This window comes from Electrona antarctica (assembly GCF_951216825.1).
Source record: "Electrona antarctica genome assembly, chromosome: 7".
NCBI classification, from domain to species: Eukaryota; Metazoa; Chordata; class Actinopteri; order Myctophiformes; family Myctophidae; genus Electrona; species Electrona antarctica.
The window spans coordinates 25,041,513-25,061,673 of record NC_136812.1 but is presented as its reverse complement, the minus strand read 5'-3'; the positions used below and the strand labels follow the sequence as shown (position 1 = coordinate 25,061,673).

The 20,161-nt window shown below is 43.8% G+C and overlaps 1 protein-coding gene across 1 annotated transcript; it reads left to right on the top strand.

The window, feature by feature from the left end:
• Positions 1 to 1,031: 1,031 nt before the first annotated feature.
• On the top strand, positions 1,032 to 20,161 carry ivns1abpa (influenza virus NS1A binding protein a). The gene is made up of 15 exons (XM_079505812.1): positions 1,032 to 1,272; positions 9,375 to 9,628; positions 9,812 to 9,946; positions 10,605 to 10,774; positions 10,918 to 10,993; positions 11,582 to 11,755; positions 14,106 to 14,231; positions 16,156 to 16,266; positions 16,808 to 16,955; positions 17,240 to 17,467; positions 17,727 to 17,848; positions 17,972 to 18,098; positions 18,219 to 18,350; positions 18,487 to 18,660; positions 18,912 to 20,161. Exons 3-15 carry the CDS (start codon positions 9,836 to 9,838, stop codon positions 19,169 to 19,171), a joined length of 1,959 nt encoding a protein of 652 aa, XP_079361938.1. The 5' UTR covers positions 1,032 to 1,272; positions 9,375 to 9,628; positions 9,812 to 9,835; the 3' UTR covers positions 19,172 to 20,161.

The following is a 20,161-nucleotide window of genomic DNA, read 5'->3' as shown; positions in this document are numbered from 1 at the left end:
ATATGATTCATAATACACCACAGTTGGAAGAAACACCTTGATGACGCTGTTCAAATTCCAAGCTTTCAGTCTCTTGGGATTTTCTTTTGTAGGCCTACTGTCTATTATGCAATACACTTACACACCCATACAAAAGGCTATATGAAGGTGGAATATATAATGCATGTGATCTAGTGGCAGGGTACGTGGCAACAGGTCATTCATTTCTGCTACCACAAAACCACAACAAATATTTTTTCACCCTGTCAAGAATGTCACCCCCTTGTTGGAATTTAGCCCACAACCTTTTATGTACAATTTACTCTGTGTTGATAAACCTAATCTGAGGGCTGACTGTCACCCTAGCTGTTATAGCCATGGTTCTCAGTATAATGGACAGCATGCTTCTGGGGCTTTGGCTAAATGCTGTGGTGCGGCTGTCAATGAATTACACTGTGAGTCAGGATTGCACAGGATTGCACAACACATGCACGTACGTGATGCCATGCACACAGACATAAGTGCACGTGTGGAAGTGGATGTACACACACAGATGTGGTTCAGAATTTAACACTAGGACAGGACAGGCAGTATGTGGCACAAAGTCCTTTGGGCTAGCTGGCTGACACATTAGTTATGTTGATTCTTATCCAATAATATAAGAATTACCACTGACCGTATGAGGTCTACAGTAACCTAACCTGCCACTAACCAGTCAAGGCAAGGGGCTTTTTTTATTACATCGGTTGGCTATTGGCTGAGCCTGGATGTTCCCTGATGGTCATGGCCCTCATTTCAACTCAAGGGCAGGCAAACCATCAACATGGAGCAGGTGAGAAAAAAAAAGATAGATGGCACATTGCAAAACAATAATTGCCAATAACAAAAACAGGGTTTATTATTTATTAATTTTCCCAAACATTGGCCCCACTGAGAGGGACACATGGGCAGTGCCCACCCCCCCACCCACCCAAGCTGGTGTAACGTGAGAAGTGGGAGGGCTGCTATCAGTTTAGAGACCGTCCTCCTCCGGCGACGTCAGGGCGCTGTGTGGCGCTGGAGTAGCTTTTGTTGAGAGAGCGCTCCTTCCTGCCCAGTCAGCCTGAGCCTGCAGCATCGCTAGTCGGAGTAGACGGAGAAAGGACGCGTTGCTAGCTGAGGAGTGTAGAAGACAAGGACTTGAAACCCCCGGAAACCTTGCCAACAGCCGCGCATTTTGCCGTACCCACTAACCGACCAAACTCTGAATTTGCAACAAATATGTCTAATATCGCCTGCGATCAAATGCCCAAGGTAAGGGATCGTTTTGTTTTGTAGGTTGATTATAAAACGGGTATTCCAGGGGGGGAGGAAATGATGGCAGATGCTGGATTGCTATCTTTATATAAAAGGGGGAAAAACATAAATGTGTGTAGGTAGGTAGCCCATGTGTGTCGTTCTCTTGCTCACACAAAATTTCTGGATCAATCTGGATGTTTGCGGATTGGGTGGGGGAGCAGGTTGGAAATGGCCAGAAAATGCCTCCATGTGATGCGTGGTAGTGACTCTCTCTTATACCCGCTCAATGTCACTGCTGCTACCCGCGTCTTTCCACACACACGGTAGTGGTCGACACAAGGACATGTCAGCCGACTGCTATAGTTGACCATTAACGAAAGTACGAAACAACCACGTGTTTTGAGGATTGTTTGGTTTTTGTCGTCTTTGTAATTCCATTATATATATATCACAGCTAGTTGTGAGTCTGGACTCAGACAGCAGGCTAACCGTGCACTAGCCTCGGTATGCTCATTGCTCACGCTGTCGCTCTGGCTAATTCAATGCCTTCCCGTCACGTCACCCTGGTTCAGGTCCAACGCTACCGTGTCGTATATTTGCGTGTTTTTGGTCGATTCGTGTAAAATCGGGTTGATCACATTGTATTGTCAGTGTTGTCCGGTTGACCTAGTTTTTAACCGGCAATATATACGTAACGCACCCGGCTAATGGCAATTATGTTGTATCCCGTGTGTTCTCCTAAAATGGCAGATGGAGATAATGCTCAGTGGTTCGGTCGCGATGTGGTGTGACCACTGAGTTGCTAGATTTTTCCCCGGCCCATGAGTCATGGAACTGTCGTATGGAATTAAGAAATTACTGCTGGCACTGGTGGCACCGCGCCATGCAGCATGGTAAAGGTATTCTACGATTGGAGATGACAGACAAGGCTCTCGCCGAATAGGCTGCTTGCTATAGATCCTGAGTTACCAATCATCTGATTATATGCCCACTGCTGCCAGCCAGGGTTGGTATCTTGAGTTCTTGACATGGGCAGTTGGGCACACTCTGTACTCTCTCACCACCCCTATCTATCGCCACATTGTATCCAAATTAAATGGATTATTGTGGTCAGGGAAGTCTTTAGAAAGGATGATGTCAAATCCCTGTGATGTGACGTGACATCATCTGCAACATGAGTGCAGAAATGTATTTGTGTATGCAAGCATGGCTTTATGAATTGCGGGCTATATGACTTGGAGTCTGTCTGTAAATTCTATTATGTATTTATTTACACCCTGGCCTGCATTGTCTTGTTCACATCGGATCCCGGCTGCAGCATTGCAACATCAGTGTATTTACCATTTAACCTAGTCTACTACTGTGACCTTACATCCGGCGTGTAGGCTGCTGGCTACATTTGTACATTCCATATGGTTAAGTTCCATGTGCTGCTGTAGTTTATTCCCCCCTTTATTTTTTTATATTAACAAAAAGCTGCTTGGCCACACCTTTTTTTGCGCTTTGAAATCGATCCGTGAATGGAACGTGTTGTCCATGCTTGACTTAGTTGTCTCTTAATCAAAGGCAGATATTTTCAGGAATTCTGTAGTGTATTTATTTTTGCTCTGTAATTGACCCCCAAAATGCGTCTGGGAGATTTCTAAAGTGTAAAAAAAAAAATCTAGGCTTTGTAGTATAACATCCTTTTTTATTTGTTTTAATACATGCAGTCTTGTGTCATTGCAAACAATGTACGTAAGCTTTGTGTGACTACACCCTCTATTATAAACAGGGATGTGTAATCAGTTGTAATTTCAGTTGTATGTGGGGTATTGTTTTTCCTCACTTTGGACACAGCGTATTATATGAACATTCCTGTAAAGGAATCTTTACCACCTGACCCATGCATGCGTCCTGCAGTGCTATTTATTTGTCCTAATCAAATTCCTGCTCTGTTTAATGGAGTAGCAATCGATTTAACAAGCACAGTGAGTATAGTATCACTTACTTGATGTGGCCATTTCACCACTAGGTGGGTTTTGTCACCCGTTTCCACCTTTGTACTACTAAATGGAAACGCAGAGAGGGAAAGAATACATTCAAAACTACCCTCTGTGACACAAGTAGTGAACAGCCTCGTACTTTCCTTTTCTCCCCTTTGTCTTGTCCCCTTTCTCATCGATTCCCTGTTGACTGATGCTTACCAGCTGTCTGCATTCACAACTTACTCTATCTGCCTGGCTGCCTCGTGCCTATATCTTTATTCTTAATATAAAAGCATTGTGTCACTGACCCGATTTGGGAGTTCTTCCTTCCTCATGTTCACCCTGGTTTCTTTGTGGGCTTCTTGTCATCACAAGAATGACTCAGTCATAACTCAGAAAGCTCTCGTTTATGAACATCTACACTGTAGATGTTCATATTCTACAGTATAATCAGTGTGTGTGCCACAGCCTCTAGTCTGCCTCAGCTCACGGCTTCACGTTGTGGCGTTTAGACTATGGGTTTCATGGGTAAGTCTCCTATTGGCTTAGAGGCAGCCAATTATGAAAGATTGTCCACTACTGTCGTTACTAGAGGTAGTAGAAATTTGTAGAATATGTAGTCCAGGCGCTTTTCAAGCACCTGGCAAAAATACTACTGAACTCCCACTCTGACTGTGTAGGCTTTGTAGCAGACGTAACGCACTCACAGTACTGATTAATGAACTGCACATATTAATGTGCAGTTCATTTCAGATCTTTGTAACAGTGATGCTTCCTCTGTAGCGTGCAGACAATCTGAATGATCCTATATGTATTCCGCCCTGTTCCGAGTCTGACCCTAATTTTCTGTTCTCTTAAAATGTTTTATAAGATGACGAGGAGAGGGTATGTAGCATAAACAGACGGAGGGGAAAACAAACAGACAACCGAATGTGTATTTTCTTTATATAAACGTGTTCATTGATGTTTTTGTATGTGCCTGTTTGGGATCTACATGACACCTAGCTTCAGTTCATTTTCTCATATTATTATTTACCTCAGACCTCTACAGTGAGGGAAATGGTGTCAAAATGTCTTATCAGTAGAGGCTTAGCTGATTATTAAATCACAAGCAGAGAGTCACTGGGATTGAATGAGCGAGTCTTGACTGGAGAAGAGGCTTAGATAGAGGAGTGTAAAGCATGAGGGATGGGGTGGAGCCTTTCAGTCTTGTGTAGAGGAGGAGTTTGCAAGTCAATGGAGCATCTATAAGCACACAACCTTGTCAAATGTTGCATAACGCAGCAGAAACTGGGTCAATTTCTTCACATCTACACACAGGGATGATTATGGCTTCCCATGTCAAGTCTGACTAGGGGTGCTCCGATTGGGTTTTTTGGGACCGATCCGATTATTTTTTCGATTTTGTGCGTAATGGAAAATGTTTAATATTTCCAAAATTATTATATGTGAAAACCCACGTTTGTGGGGAGGAAGGGGAGAATGTTTAGGCCCGTCACAAAATTGCATCTGATTGACTTTTATACGACTTAAATTGTATAAATGTTGGTTTCTCCAATGAGTCATCCAATCTATTCATTTGGAGTGAAAACCGTCCGATTTAAATCTGTGGCCAATCGATTGGAGCACCTCTAATTCTGACTGTATGTTGTGTATTACTATAGGGCCATATTAGTATACTGTAGTGTAGGCCATTCATCAGCATGTCATTGATTATCTTTAACCTCAAAATCTTGTTTCTGCACTTCAAGACTTACTCATGCGTGTTGATTTAGCACATCCCAAATTTGCATACCTTTTGCCCAAAGGCAGTGAACAGGATGTTCAGAGGCACTCTGCAGTGTTCTTTTCTTTGTTGCTTGTGGGTGTCTGGGTGGAAGACGCACCCAGCTCTGAAGTCGGAAGTGATACTTATTTAACTGTCTCTGTGTGTGATGCGCTGTTCTTTTCCACTGCAAATGCAATGAATTTCTCATAGTTCCTCTTATTCCTTCGACTTCCACAGAGCATTCAACCCCCCCCCGCTCCCCTCCTTTCCAGTACATTTTGTCCCCTCTCCTCTGCCATAGTCTCGTCTGTCTTGCGTGCGAAAGGGAACCGTGGTATATGCGGTTTGTGAATCCAATCTCCATTCTTTCCCAACATTAGCAAGCCTTAATAAAGACTGTTAAAATCTTGAGTGTTAATTTCAATTTCACCCCAGAATGTAAAAATGTACCTGTAAGAGTCCAGTTGTACCCTAAGATAAAGTAACCACCACAATGTGTGTGTGTGTGACTGTGTGTGTGTCAGTCACAGTAGCTATATGCACATGGTGTTCTAGGAGTCTGGTTCTAGTAATTTTCCACCAGGAGTTGGAACACTCCATCTCAACTGGTAGTAATTCTTTCCCCCCTCTTATTAGTCATGGCACAAATCTAAAGAAGTATGTTCGTTTGTGTGACTAATGCACCTGTGTGAATGCTTTGAGTAAAATAAGATTACTAGCTAGCACAGAATTACATTATGTCTTATCCTCAGTTTCCTTGGATGAGGGGCACTTTTACAGTAGTGTGGTTGGCATTGAACTGGAATGACTGGAAAATACTAAATGTATTAGTTGCTAACTTGCTGCCTTGCTGGCATGTTTCACAAAACCAAAGGCAGTAGAATTGTTTAGGCCCGGGCATTAGCCGAATTATTAAATAGAATAGAATCTTTTTTTCTTTGATCAAGAGTATTTACAGTTTCCACCTTGCATTTTATAGTTTATAACAGCTGAGGACAAGATGTCCCAGAATTAACGAGATGCAACACAATAAGTGTCTTTCACACATGGCCATGGGCTTGTACAATGTGTTTCTGTCGCCTTCCTCCAGGCAGTCTGACTGTAGAGAGAACGTCATTTCTTTTCTCCGGTAGCAGCACACAGAGTGTTCCCACGTCAGTTTAGCTGTCTTACCTTGTCCACATAATTTAGTTGCTTTTGGATGCACTGGGCACATGGCTTTGTGGTCCAGTTTGCACACTACCATCACATCACATTGTGCATGTACCTACTGAATTTGAAAGGGTAATCTTCCCCAAATATGAATCACACAATGATGGGCCTCTAAATGACACGGAGGCTAAAGCAATTTCACTTGCATCCATTCCATAGGGGTGCCACAAATGCAGAAACGTGATTTCTTAACACCAAATTAGTCCTTGTAAGTATGATGTTAAACAGGGTTTTGATACTCCATACTGTTTACCTACAATTAACATGAAAAAGTGTGGCCGGGGGCCACAAAAATGCCATGATATTGAAATCACATGTTGAAGGGCCTCTTTAGGCTTCGTACAGACATATCAGACGAACATGCTCTGTGCTGTCCGTGTTTCATGGCCGCCTCAATGCTTTTCCAATGGAAGTCACATGGTTTGACCAAACAGTTGTGTGATGGGGGCAATCAAACAAGTGTTTGGTCAAACCATGTGACTTCCATTGGAAAAGCATTGGGGTGGCCATGAAACACAGGCAGAGCACAGCACAGTTGTTCTTTATGTGTGTACGAAGCCTCAGAGCACACAACTTTCACTTCTGCCCATAGGGGGCCTACAAAAAGAAATGTTGCACTGTCTGTCATACAAACTCAACCGTATTCGCTCCCTCCAGCAGCTTCCTTGTGTCTTGATCCCATGAATGATAGCCATGGGCAGACAACCCGGCCAGGTGGATATCTGTGCTCCAAGAAGTAGCACATTTTTCTTGTATTTATTTTTCACATTAATTACTTTTAGTATCTGTGCCAAGAAAGGAACCCTCCATACTTAGATGTAGGCCATTTCTTTTAAAGAGTAAGACTGTCAAAAAGGATGGCTCCATCCACCAGTCTGCCAGCTTCAGTAAAGGATTAGCTTCTGGGGTGCCCGCTGGCCAAGTGGTCAAGGCGCATGCCACATATAAGCTTTGGCCTGACAGCGCGTCTCATGTTCGAGTACCGTAACCGTTCATGATGACCTTTGCTGCATGTCTCTCTCCTTCTCTCTCTCTCCTTCTTTCCTGTCCATCTTCACTTGGTGCTATCAATAAAGGCAGAAAAGCCAAAAACAAATCTTAAAAAAATAAAATAAAGATTACCAGCTTCTAAGTTATGGCAAGGCAAGTGGCAACAACTCGCTTGCCAAAGGCAGGCCAGACCAGGAGCATTGCATACAACACAGGACACTGGGAAGTGTCCCATGCAAAAGTTGGACTTTATATAAACAAAATTGACAGGAAAATGTGCTCAACTCTGCAGTAAGTCTGAACAACCGTATGCACATTTTGGAGATCGTAAGAATTAGTGATGCCAACGGCAAACAAACAAGCACATTTTGCTCTCATATTACAATAAGGTCACACAATCCTACTTTACAATGTTACTTTAGTTAATCAAAAGCATTTCATTCTAAAAATGGACTGATTATTTATCATGCAAATATGATTCTGATAATTGTTGCTCAATGGCCTGGCTCAACCCATGATTACTTTATTATGAGACACAGCAGCTAACTTATGGTTTAAAAATTGTGTGAACTTGAGGGGCGCTCTTATCGTCATACATCACATTCTGTGCTCAGCCAATCAAATCATCACTATGGGGTATACACACAGACACACAACTGGGCATATGAGGGGCTAGCACCCCTCAAAAGTATGCGAAAATATTCTATACTTTGGACCTACGGCCGTCGGCTACATGTGAAGCTAGAATGGAATACCTTTTTCTTTACATGCTTGACTTGCATCTAATCACCAAATAAAGATGTATTCAATTCTTGTCACGTCATGTTGTTAAAGTAGCCATTTGTTTCTTGCTACGGGACATTCCAGCGTTGTCACTAAATACTGGTGTCATAATTATACATAATTTGTGGAATTCAATATGACAATGGCACCAACTAGAGTGACATTAACCTCTATTATGTGCACAACACTTTAGACATGCAGACAGTATGTCTCCTTCTTAGGCCTAGATTCACATGGGTCTTGAAAACAAACTAAGAAAGACCTTCCCACATGGTTGCTTGGATGGAATTTCAAACCTATAACGGTAACGGGCACCTGTGTGGAGTCATAAAACTGTTGGAATTCTACAGTGATTTATTTGCCAAGACCCAGAATACAAACAACCTCACCATCTATGGCCTAACCCCCCCCCCCCCCCCCCCCTATTTATTACTACCCCATTAACAAGACTGAGTGATGTTGCTATAAAGTAGGTTGTTCCAGTGTAATATTGTGCCATGGGATTGTGTGATTGTACTGTTGCAGCAGCTCACTTATGTCATGTCATGTTTTTATTAAAAGGTCAAGAACCAGATTCACAATAACTTGGAGATTGTTGCCATTTGGCTTCATCCCTTGTTTTATGCAGGGCTGTGGCCACACACTATCCCCTTCCTTGCATGGTTCTCATTTGGGGAAGGCTAGAATGAAAGCTTGCCAGTGTGGGTTGTCTTCAGATGAAGTAGAGGGTCTTGTCTTGACTGAGAACAGGCGGATTAGAGAGAGTGGAGTATGAACCAGATTAGAGTTAGAGTGTCCACTCTAGCCTAGCCAGGTCAGTGGCACATGGCAACAGGTTTAGGGACATGATGAGTTGGGGGCTCGGCCATATGACCAGCCTTTATGTATAGATTTTGGATCGCCACTGAGCAACTTCCATTGAAATGAATAGCAGGGTGCGCTCTCTATTCTTTATAAATCTATCGTATGAGGGCCGAATTCCAGATTTTTAAGTCATAATCTTCAAATTAATTTGCTTAAAACTGACTTCATAGACATCAGAGGTGTTATGCACAAGGCCAGCCATAATGCAGAAGACGTGACATGCTGTACATTGCTGAAGACTTGTTAAGAGTTGCTCTGAAGGTGCGTGGGGGGAGTTGGGTAGAGCTAACCAAGCTGTTGGCTATTTCTGTACCTAGTTGTAGACGGGTGGTGCTGGGCTTCCCTGCAGTGAGCTTGGACATTAAAAGACTTTTGAACACATGGGGCTGACTCAGGCAGCTGCAGCAAAGTACCATAAACAAGCAGCATTGATTTCAAATTAGCTTTCCTATACCACTTTGGACAGATCTTCTTGAGTGAACAAACATGATGTACTGTTTGTTATATTGCATTTCTCTCTCCCTCTCTCCTAGGTTATGATGTATGACCAACGCAGAAAAGGAACCACTCTATAGCCAACGTTTTCCTGAGGACTTGATTACGGTCGCTTCAAGCCTGATAGTTTGCATCGGTGCGGCTGCTACTGGCATTGCTTCTGACAACCCTGTCACCCACCCATCCATCCTGGTGAAGAAGACTTGCTGTCTACTTTGCCTGTTGCCTTCCTCTAGTTCTACTCCTCTGTAAGGGCTAGCACTTCCCTGGATTTACGTCATTTTCTCATTAGGTAAGACCATTACTATTAGTAATGCAATATACATGTACCTAATCTTAATCCCCCCCCATCGCGGTTGGTAAAAACTAAAGTATTAGGAGCAGTACTATGTATCGGTAAGCATGCTGGACAGAGGGCCAGTATGTGGGCTTGTCTGAACTGTGTGTTTATCATTTTCAACCCTGTTACTTCCAGGCTTTGTATCCAAATTCAACAAAGATGATTCCAAACGGTTATTTGATCTTTGAGGACGAGAGTTTCCTGGATTCCACTGTGGCCAAGATGAATGCTCTGAGAAAGAGTGGACAGTTCTGTGATGTTAGACTGCAGGTACGTACAACCCTACTCGCCTCCAACACACGCACACACAAACCTGTTTCTCACCTGCTTGATTCAATGTCCCAGGTCTCCCTGTCAACACCTCTCACACCACCGGCTATGTTTCTCTACCCACACACTCTGGGAATTCACCCTGAGTCAGTCTGTGTTCAGCGCTTTTTGTGAAATGTGAGAGCTGGAGGAAGGGGAAGTTGGCCTGGAATACAATATCATTCTTTTTTTAAGTCAGGATAGTACGGCTCACTGAAGCCAGTTAGTTTCAGTTTAGAGTTGAAAACCCCATATGGTAGTTGGAAGTTGAGACCAGTATTTACTTTATCCTTCCTGTTAACTTTCCATTGTTTTCATATCGTGTTTTGAGAACCAGTTCACACCCTTTGTATCACATTGGGTAACCACCCAGCCATGTTAATCACACGATTACGGCTGTTGAGGCAGTGTGTGTTCAGTAAAGTCAGTTGGCTCATCGATATTTCTTACATAACGCTGTTATGTTTCTCAACATAAGGATGTTGCCCTGAATTTTTTTGCCACACTCGAGCACATCATAATGCTTTCTCATCAGATCAACAAACGTAAACAGTTTTCTCCGTCATACTCTGTGTAAACATCTGTCTGCCCTCCCCCTCCCTCTCTCCTATTGGTCCAGGTGTGTGGTCACGAGCTGATGGCTCACCGAGCCGTGCTGGCTTGTTGCAGCCCCTACTTGTTTGAGATCTTTAACAGTGACCTCGAGCCCCACGGAGTGTCTCATGTCACCTTTGAGGACTTGAACCCAGAAGCTGTGGAGATCCTGCTCAACTATGCCTACACTGCCCAGTCAGTAACCAAATTGCACTGCTTTCAAATATGTCCCTGTTTGGACACATCATGTAATGCCTTTCTCACTGTTCCCCACAACAGACCCCCCCCCCCCCCCCCCCCTCTTTTAGTCTAATGAGTGTCTTGTTTATGTCCTCCAGACTGAAGGCAGACAAAGACCTGGTTAAGGAGGTTTACTCTGCGGCCAAAAGGTTCAAGATGGAACGGGTCAAGCAGGTGGGATTTCATTTATTATTACCCCTCAATACAATATGTAGATTCTCTATAGACGATAAAAACAAAGTACAATTTTATTTGTTGAAAATAATAACTAGAAATGCACTCTGTCGAGGTGCCAACTTGCGCCTTGCACAGAAGTAGGCCATACATGGCCTACTTGTGCGCAAGTAGAGCGCGCAAGTACTGGTACTAACTAATGTCTAGTACAACTGCTGTTCTAAATCCTTTAGACCCGTTATTGACCTTATACCAACCTTGAAACGTACCATAGTTACATCACCAACAGCCAATCAGGGAACACCATTCTTACCCCGATACATGCATACATACATACATGCATACCCAGCCGATCACCAAACGTACCGTAGTAACGTCATCAAGAATGCTGGTCCCCTATTGGCCAGTAGACAACACCGACATACCCAGTCAATTACAGTACTTGCACACTGCTTGCGCAAGTAACGAATATATAAATAAAATAGGAGAGTGGGATTTTAGTATTATAATAAAATGTTGGACCAGGGGACATACGGGCATGGTGTTATGTACCCATGTTCAACTGTAATCTTGCATTGCATTTCTCAGATTTGTGGCGACTACCTGCTGTCCAAGATGGATTCCCAGACTGCCATCACCTTCCGCAATTTTGCCAGCTCTATGGGAGACGGCCGCGTTTTGGCCAAGGTGGATGCTTACATCCAGGACAACCTGCTGGATGTGTGCAAACAGGAAAACTTCCTCAAACTCCCCCGCCTTAAGGTGAGCTCCTAATTTATGATCTTTCGTACAATGATGTTGTGCACCGTAAATAGCCAATCTACAAGATCGCCACACATTGCACATGCGATCGGCTTGTAGATTAGCTATATTCAATGCGTAGCACCGCATAAAGTGTAAATGGGGCGTAACGCATGCTAATGAAGCGAGCTATGTATTTTTTAGCTTCATGACTCATTGGCCCTTTTATGCCTACAGTATATAAGGAGATCTCCATCTGTCAGTCAATGTCCCTTTTTATGCCCATATATGGAGATCCCTGATCAGCTGTCATAAGTATTGTGGGCATGTCCCCTTTTGTGCCCATATATGGAGCTGAGTGCTTTGTTTGCTTCTGAAGCCATGACGAGGTTAGACAACACACTCTATATTTGGGCATAGCTGCCTTGGTTATGACTGAGTCATGATGACATGAGCGTGATGACGTGTTCCGTCTGCCTGCCCGTCCTCCCTTAAGCCAATTTTAATATATCATAGATGATAGATTCAATAGATTTAAAAGTGTGGCAGTAATATTAATACCCTCTCTGGCCAAAAGTGACCACAGTCATTCGCTCCATTGATCAGTGTTGGAGACAGGACAGCTGTTGTTAATTTATTGTTGACTTCTACCCATGGCCAGTTGTATAAGTAGTAATTAATGAAAAAATCATTTTGCAGAAGTTCTGCTGTTCCACCAGTAAACTAACCACAAGAGCCCTTACAATGAATGAATGAATGAAATATTTATTTTCGTGTCATGCCACTTTGGCCCAGCCCATATGGGATTATATGACACATTTTACAGATTACATTGGATACAACTGACACTACAGTCCTTCCTGTTCATACATATTTGTATATTATTAAAACAAAAAAACAAAAAACAAAACGAAAATAAACACAAGGCCATTTTACATGTAAATGGCCCTCCTCCTCATTGACCAGGCCTTTTCAAGGAATGAAGCAAATGAAAAGGTGTACTTTTGAAACAGGCGCCTCAGTCTCTCGAAGTCCTCCAACCATACAAATTCATGGTATGGGTCTATCTTAATAAAAAGTCTTTCCCTAATAGAGTTGTAGAAAGGACAATAAAAAACAAAATGCATTTCATTTTCGATTTCATTTAGATCACACAGACTACATAGTCTATCCTCCACCGTACCTACATATCTACCTGTCTCAATATGCAGACCAAGTATGCCAGCTCTAATTTGGGCACACAAGGATCGTTTCTTTTTTGACAGATTATACTGTACATAGTTTTCTGTCTCGTAGACATGTTTGATCTCACAGTATGTGCGGAGCTTTGGTTTACACCATATGTCCAGTGCCCATCTATCCTTTACATTTTGAAAAATAATTTATTTTATTACCTTAACCTCTATTTGTTGTTTATTATAATAATGGTCTTCATAACCCGCTCTCGTAAGAATGTCGTACATGTCCGTAGCCCAAGTGCCCTTGATCAAGATATCCCACTCAAGAATCCTTCTTACAATTCTGTTAGAGTTCAACTCCAGTATTCTGTTCCACAGACGTACCATGTGTACACTCCACCGTACCTCATTGGGTTCCCATCCCGTATCTCCTTGGATGGCCAGGGTTGGCGTGAATTTGTGTACCCCCAGGAAATATCGCATTGCTCTATTATGCACGGTCTCACTTTTGGGGTATTGTTTGAATCCCCACACTCCTGCTACATAATCCAGCACTGGACATACACAAGCCTGGTATAGTTTGGAGTAGGTAGAGAAACCAATATCCCTCAGGTTCTTGGTTTTAGCTATGACCCCCCCTAGTGCTCTATTTGCTGATTCCATCAATACAGTTGTTCCTTTTATGAAATGCATATGCTCATCTAAATAAAAGCCCAAGTATTTATAGCATTGTGTATAATTTAACTTTGAGGCTCCAAAGTGGAATTGAAAGTCACTAGTGTGCATGGCTGGAGCTTTAAAATGCATGATTTCAGTTTTTTTTTCATTTATCAAAAGTCTTCATTTTATACACCAGTTGCTTGCACATGTCCTTACAATAGGCGAACATCTGAGGAAATTGCAGAGCTACAAACTCACAACGCATTGTGAGCTTGTAGATTGGCTATTTTCAGAGAAGAAATTTAGTGAGGGGGGGGGGGGGGGGGGGGGGGGGGAGAAGGCCAAGTAAAGTGTATATAGGGTTTAAAAGTCAACCATGTCTTTCCGGCACCCCAGAGCTCCTATTTTGAAGGAATCCCGGTGCTGATTGTGTTAAAGCCTTGAATTCATGGAGATGTTTTTGTCTGTCCCAAAATCAAGCGGTCCAATGGACAGCCTCCTGTAACGTTTCGCCTTTGTCTGTGTTTTTACAGTTAGAAGTAATGCTAGAAGACAACCTGATCCTGCCCAGCAACGGCAAGCTCTACTCCAAGGTGCTGAACTGGGTGCAGCGCAGCCTGTGGGAGAACGGAGACCAACTGGACCGACTGATGGAGGAGGTCAGTACCACAGTCCTGTAGTCTCCACACTCGTTCACCACACTTCCCTCGCTGCATTTCCTCTCTTTAGGTGTTTAAAAGAAGTCATTAAGGGGGTCTGACCTAAAAGTGGCATGTTGTTGCCATGGCATGATGTCAGGATTGTATTTTCTTTCCCCCTCTAATTTGTTCTTTCCAAGTGATAAGTTTTGCAGTAAAGACTCACTGTACAACTGAACCATACTACATAGTAGAGGTGAGCCAAAAATAAAAAGCCAGAGAGTTTGCTCTTTGTTTTGTTTTTTTCCCCTGTTCTCTTTTTGGGTACGTGGTTGGTTCTCACACAGCCCCACCCCAGTGTTACGGCGCTCTTCTCGTCGTAAACGCGCGTGCAGGTTCTTAGAGGTCTGTCTCACTTAACTCCATCTCACTTGATAACTTTTTTTCCTTTTCTTGGCAGGTGTGTGTGTGTTTGTGTGTGAGTGTGTGAGTGTGTGTGTGTGAGTGAGAGTGTGCTTATGTTTGTGTCACTTTAGTACTAACAGATGGTCCTCCCCACTGATTTATCTCTTCTCTAGGTTTAATAACAGCAGCAGGAGCCAGGACTGAGGAGCCAGGACTGAGCCGCCATGGTAAATGAGTCAGAGAGAGAAAAGATAGAGGCGGGCAAGGCGCGAGAAGTACTACTGCTACCTCGCGGCAGCCCCTCTCTGCAGCCCAACGACACTGGGCTACCATCTGTCCATGCTCACACACACAGTACTACTGCTACCTCGCGGCAGCCCCTCTGCAGCCAAACGACACTGGGCTACCATCTGTCCATGCTCACACACACAGATGCACCTAGACAACACATTCACATACGACAGGGACATTGACTAAAACATGTTGCATCCCTTTTTTACATTTGTATTTATAAATCATACATTCACCCCTGTGTCCCTCCCGTGCATCAAACCAGTGCATGTTTGCAGCAGATCAACCCATCTATTGATACATCAGAAATCACCGTAATTATGCACATCAGTAAAGTCATTTTCACATAACTAAGGTAATGTACTTAACACAGACCTTGTGATGCACTGGACTGCAAACAGACATCACAAGATTCAATTAGCTGCTGCTCAGCAATTTCCTTTTAATAGTTTTACCAAATTAGCCTCCAGGCTCATGGCCTTCAAATAGCTCCCTTTTGCGAAAATGAGCAGCACAATCCTGGAATGTTTTGTGTCTGAATGCTATATGCCTCTTTCACGTTGCATGTTTTTTTGCAGGTTAACGTCAAACTTGATCAACCAATAGGGCATTCGCACAAAATGTGTCCAGTGAGGTGGCCATATTGGAGCGTGCATTGCTGTTCGTATGTTGTGGAAATGATGGTCCCTTAAGAATATTCTGCACTCGATGTGCTCCGACGGGTTTTGTAATGGTTTGAAGAACCTTCTAGTCTCCAATGACTACCAGACAACATGTATGCATTAGCCTGATTTGTTACGTAACCACAGTGCTATTGTCATCTGGATGTGAAGAAACGCCTATTCCTGAGCAACAACGATATAACTCCGCTGAGATGAAAGGTTTCCAAGAAGCTGACGTGAAAGGAAAGGAAGGCCTCCCCTCCCCCATTCCCTCTTTCATCCTTCTCTTTGGAAGATTTTTCCAGATGCCGGCACTCGTTCTTCAGCTACCAACACCTTTTCTTAGGCAGGCAAGGACCACAGAAGAGCCGCGACAAAACCAGGACGTGTATGAACAACATTTAACCTTCTCCAGCAGCAGTGTGTCTGTGTGTATGCGCATGTATGCGTTTTTTATTTTAAAGAAGCTCCCCCTCCAAGCAGCAGAAGATGCGACACAACCCCCCCTCCCCGCCTCCCCTCCTGGGCTCTTAGTACAATGCCATGGAGACAGCCACATGGGTGTGTTGTTGCTGTGTGTCTTGCAGGTGCAAACGCTGTACTACTCAGCCGACCATAAGCTGGTGGATGGAGGGCTGGTGATTGAGGGGCACACTGAGGTGTTTGGTGGCGAGGAGGACCACCTCCAGTTTGTGCAGGTATATGGCTGCTTGTGCCTGGCCTCCACGCCGACGTGTAGTAGCTTTATCATTTAGTCTGTGCTTGAGCCACATGTAAACTATTAAGTAAAACCTTTGCCTGGTTATACTTCTACGTAGCTTTTTTAATTTTTATATATATATATATATAGCACACGTTTTGGTTGCTATGTTCATTATAACAGAATTGAGTGGATTGGCAGGACCGGTGAGGGGGTGGAAACCCTGCTTTGGTTGGTTGCATAAAAGTAGCAAATATGGACCAGTAGTGGGGAGCCGGTGGCTTCCTCAATGTTTGCTCAAGTTGGATTGAAATATGTGCGTGTTTCGCTAGATTGGGTCATAGGCTGGGTTGTTGCTGTGTTCTTGGCTTCAGAAGGGCTTCATCAGGGACTACGTGTTTTGTATTATAGTACAGAATACAGATTGATTCAATCCCTTTAACCCCTGTATGGGGGGGGGGTATGATGGATGAGTGTGTTAGTTGGCCACTGGGGGTCTTTTGGTAGCTGGTGTCTGTAGCTGCGCTGTGCTGTTACAGAAAAAGCCCGTTCGGGAGAGCACCCAGAGACAGCAGAGCAGCAGCTCCCAGTCCTCAGGAAGCCTGTCCCCTTCCACTCAACCATCTAACACTCCCAAACAGTCTGCCAGGAGAGAATGGAAGTACATCGCCTCTGAGAAGACCACCAGTAAGTGAGCTGGAACTATATAGCAAAATTCAAATGTACTTGGTCTGCTCCTTTCTTCCCTGCTTTTAGATCTGCTCTTTGGTGAATGTTTACCCCATAATAGGGTCTCTAGGCTTCATGTGATTACATTATTTTTGCTAGCTTAATTTTTCTAGTATATTTATTTTATTTAGTCAAATCTTTTCACTCTTTCGAAAAAGAAGATATCCTTGCCATAAATACGTTTTGAACAATGTAGACAACTTGTATTTATTTGTAAATGATCTTCCCTCCCTCTCGCCCAGACAACCACTACCTTTGCCTGGCTGTGCTGGATGGTGTGCTGTGCGTGATCTTCTTGCATGGTCGCAGCAGCCCACAGACCTCCCCCTCTGCCACCCCCTGCCTGATGAAGAGCCTCAGCTTCGAGGTCCAACTTGATGCCGAACTGGAGGAGCGCCCGCTCTCACCCATGCACTACGCCCGCTCCGGACTTGGAACCGCATCACTGAACGGCAGAGTCATTGCTGCAGGTTGGCACCAAGGATGATATTTCTACATGATTAATACAATACATCAATACATCTTTTATGAGAGGCACTATCAACCTTGAGCTTAATCTTCAGATGCAGCGTTTTACTAAGAAGAGGGCTAATACAATAAAGCTTATCCATTGAAAAAATATATAGCTTGTTTTTAAATTAATGCAACTTGGTATGGTCTTTGAAATTATGTTAAAGGTTGCAGCAAATGAAAGTAAAATCCTGCCTTTTCTGATTCCTGTTTCTGTAGGAGGGTACAACAGAGAGGAGTGTCTCAGGACTGTGGAATGTTATGACCCCAAAGAAGATCGCTGGACCTTCATCGCTCCCATGCGGACTCCCAGGGCTCGCTTTCAGATGGCTGTGCTCATGGTACACACTATTGTCTGTTTAAAGGAAAAGGAAAATAAATGTGCCTTTTAGATACATTTTATTTGATTAGGTTGATATGTCATGTGACCTAAATTAAAATGTTTTGACTTTTGTTCTTTATAGGGTCAACTGTATGTGATGGGTGGTTCAAACGGTCATTCTGATGAGCTGAGCTGCGGGGAGACGTACGATCCACTTGCGGACGAGTGGACTCAAGTGCCAGAGCTCCGAACCAACCGCTGCAATGCAGGTCAGTCTGCAGTCTTAATCATCATTATTAATGGACCGATGGAGACATTTAAGAGGATAAACTAAAGCATGTAAACCATACTGTATATTGACTCATGTTATTGCTCTTGTCCACCTACAGGTGTCTGCTCCTTGAACCACAAGCTCTATGTTGTGGGAGGGTCGGACCCCTGCGGGCAGAAGGGCCTGAAGAACTGTGACGCTTTTGACCCCGTTTCCAAAACCTGGGCTAACTGTGCCCCTCTCAACATCAGTACGTGTCTATGCAATACGGTCCTAAATCCCTAGTAACATCCCTTATCCTTGAAACATTGTGTGCAGTGGTGCAAGTGGTGGTGTTTGCAGAGACTTGTATGTAGTAAGGGTGTGTATGTGCTCTGTGTCACCAGGGAGGCACCAGGCGGCGGTGTGTGAGCTGGATAACTTCATGTACGTGATCGGAGGGGCAGAGTCGTGGAACTGCCTGAACACTGTGGAGCGTTATAACCCCGAGAACAACACCTGGACCCTCATCGCCCCCATGAACGTGGCTCGCAGGGGTGCTGCCGTGGCCGTCCACCAAGGTAAGACCTTGTTTTACCATGAGAGCAGAGGAGGGGACTTGAATTTGGCATTGGGCATTTACATTACTATCGTAAGCCTGATTTGTAGTTAGTTGTGCATCGTGTCGCGCACCTAGATGTACGCTTGACTTGTACATCTGTTCATTTAGCTGTGTGACACCGGCGTGCAAGTATAAATCAGGCTTTTCCTGCAATTTGGTCGCAATTTCCTGTTTGTTGCTAATCTCATCCTGGTGCTGACCTCTTTTCAGGCAAACTGTTTGTGGTGGGTGGTTTCGACGGCACCCGTGCGCTGCGCTGTGTGGAGGTATACGACCCTGCCCGCAACGAGTGGAGGATGCTGGGCAGCATGACATCTGCACGCAGCAACGCAGGCTTGGCCGTGTTGGCCAACTCCATCTTTGCCGTGGGAGGCTTCGACGGGAACGACTTCCTCAACACCATGGAGGTGTACAACCTCGAGACGGACGACTGGAACGACAGTACTGACGCCCTATCGCCCTTCGCCTGAGGGTTGGAGGGAGTGGGGGGTTGGCGAGTTTCACAGTGGGGCACCGTCTTTCCAAACTAACAGGCTTAGTGACGTAATCGTGTTTTTCGTGATGTTCTGTGTATGGGTGGGATTACTAGGGTTTTCAGGGTCCGAGGGGTCTTCAGTGAAGACTGACTTGTATTTAGGAGGGTGGGTGAATGGGGTGGGCGGGGTGGGGTGGGTTGCCCAAAGCAACATGACGCCTTTGCATATTGCATACAATATTTTCCGTGCTGTATATATTTTGTTTTGTTTTTCCTCAACTTTTGTCAAAGAATGCCAACATTTAATACACATTTAGTGCTTTTTTCATAGTTGAAAGGTTTGTGCATTGTTTTCATTGAGGGTTTTCAGTGAATCTAGTAACTGTTCTAGTCACCTTTTTCTTTTAAGATTGCAGAGTCAGGAGTGGTGACATATGGGACAAACATGAGTAATTCAGTTTTTTTCTCACTTTCATGTTACTTCTATTTAAAGATCTGTGGTTTTGAAGCCTTACTTAAGGTGTGAGCGGAGTAACACCCATGTCATGGCTCATGTGTCATTTTAAGCTAAAGCTGGATTTTCTTTATGAATCTTAACTAATGGCCTTTTTTATATTTTTATACACTGCTGATAGATAGTGACCAGATGCATACGCACATGACAGAGTCATTGAATTTAACCAGTGCCAGTTTTAATAACACATCTTTTTGTGCGCACACCACACACGCCCACACGACACGCACAACCATGCTTCTGTGCTTCTGCTAAACAAATCTTGTGTTAAATGAATTTGACTAATTCACTATGTACTGTAGATGCAGTTTACTGGAGATCCCCTTTCTTTTTCTTGTGATGAGTGTTTAAATAAATAAATAAATAAAAATGTAAGACATTGGCATAGATTCTTTTGGGAGGATAGAATGAAAACATTGTATCACATTTGTTACAAGTTATTTCTTAACTAATAAACCATTTCAACCTTGA

Bases quoted from the DNA above. Each gene is read 5' to 3' on its own strand.
- ivns1abpa (XM_079505812.1), top strand. From the start codon at position 9,836: ATGATTCCAAACGGTTATTTGATCTTTGAGGACGAGAGTTTCCTGGAT. The intron at 11,756-14,105 runs GTGAGCTCCTAA...GTGTTTTTACAG, and splicing joins TCAAACTCCCCCGCCTTAAG to TTAGAAGTAATGCTAGAAGA. The intron at 16,956-17,239 runs GTAAGTGAGCTG...CCTCTCGCCCAG, and splicing joins CGCCTCTGAGAAGACCACCA to ACAACCACTACCTTTGCCTG.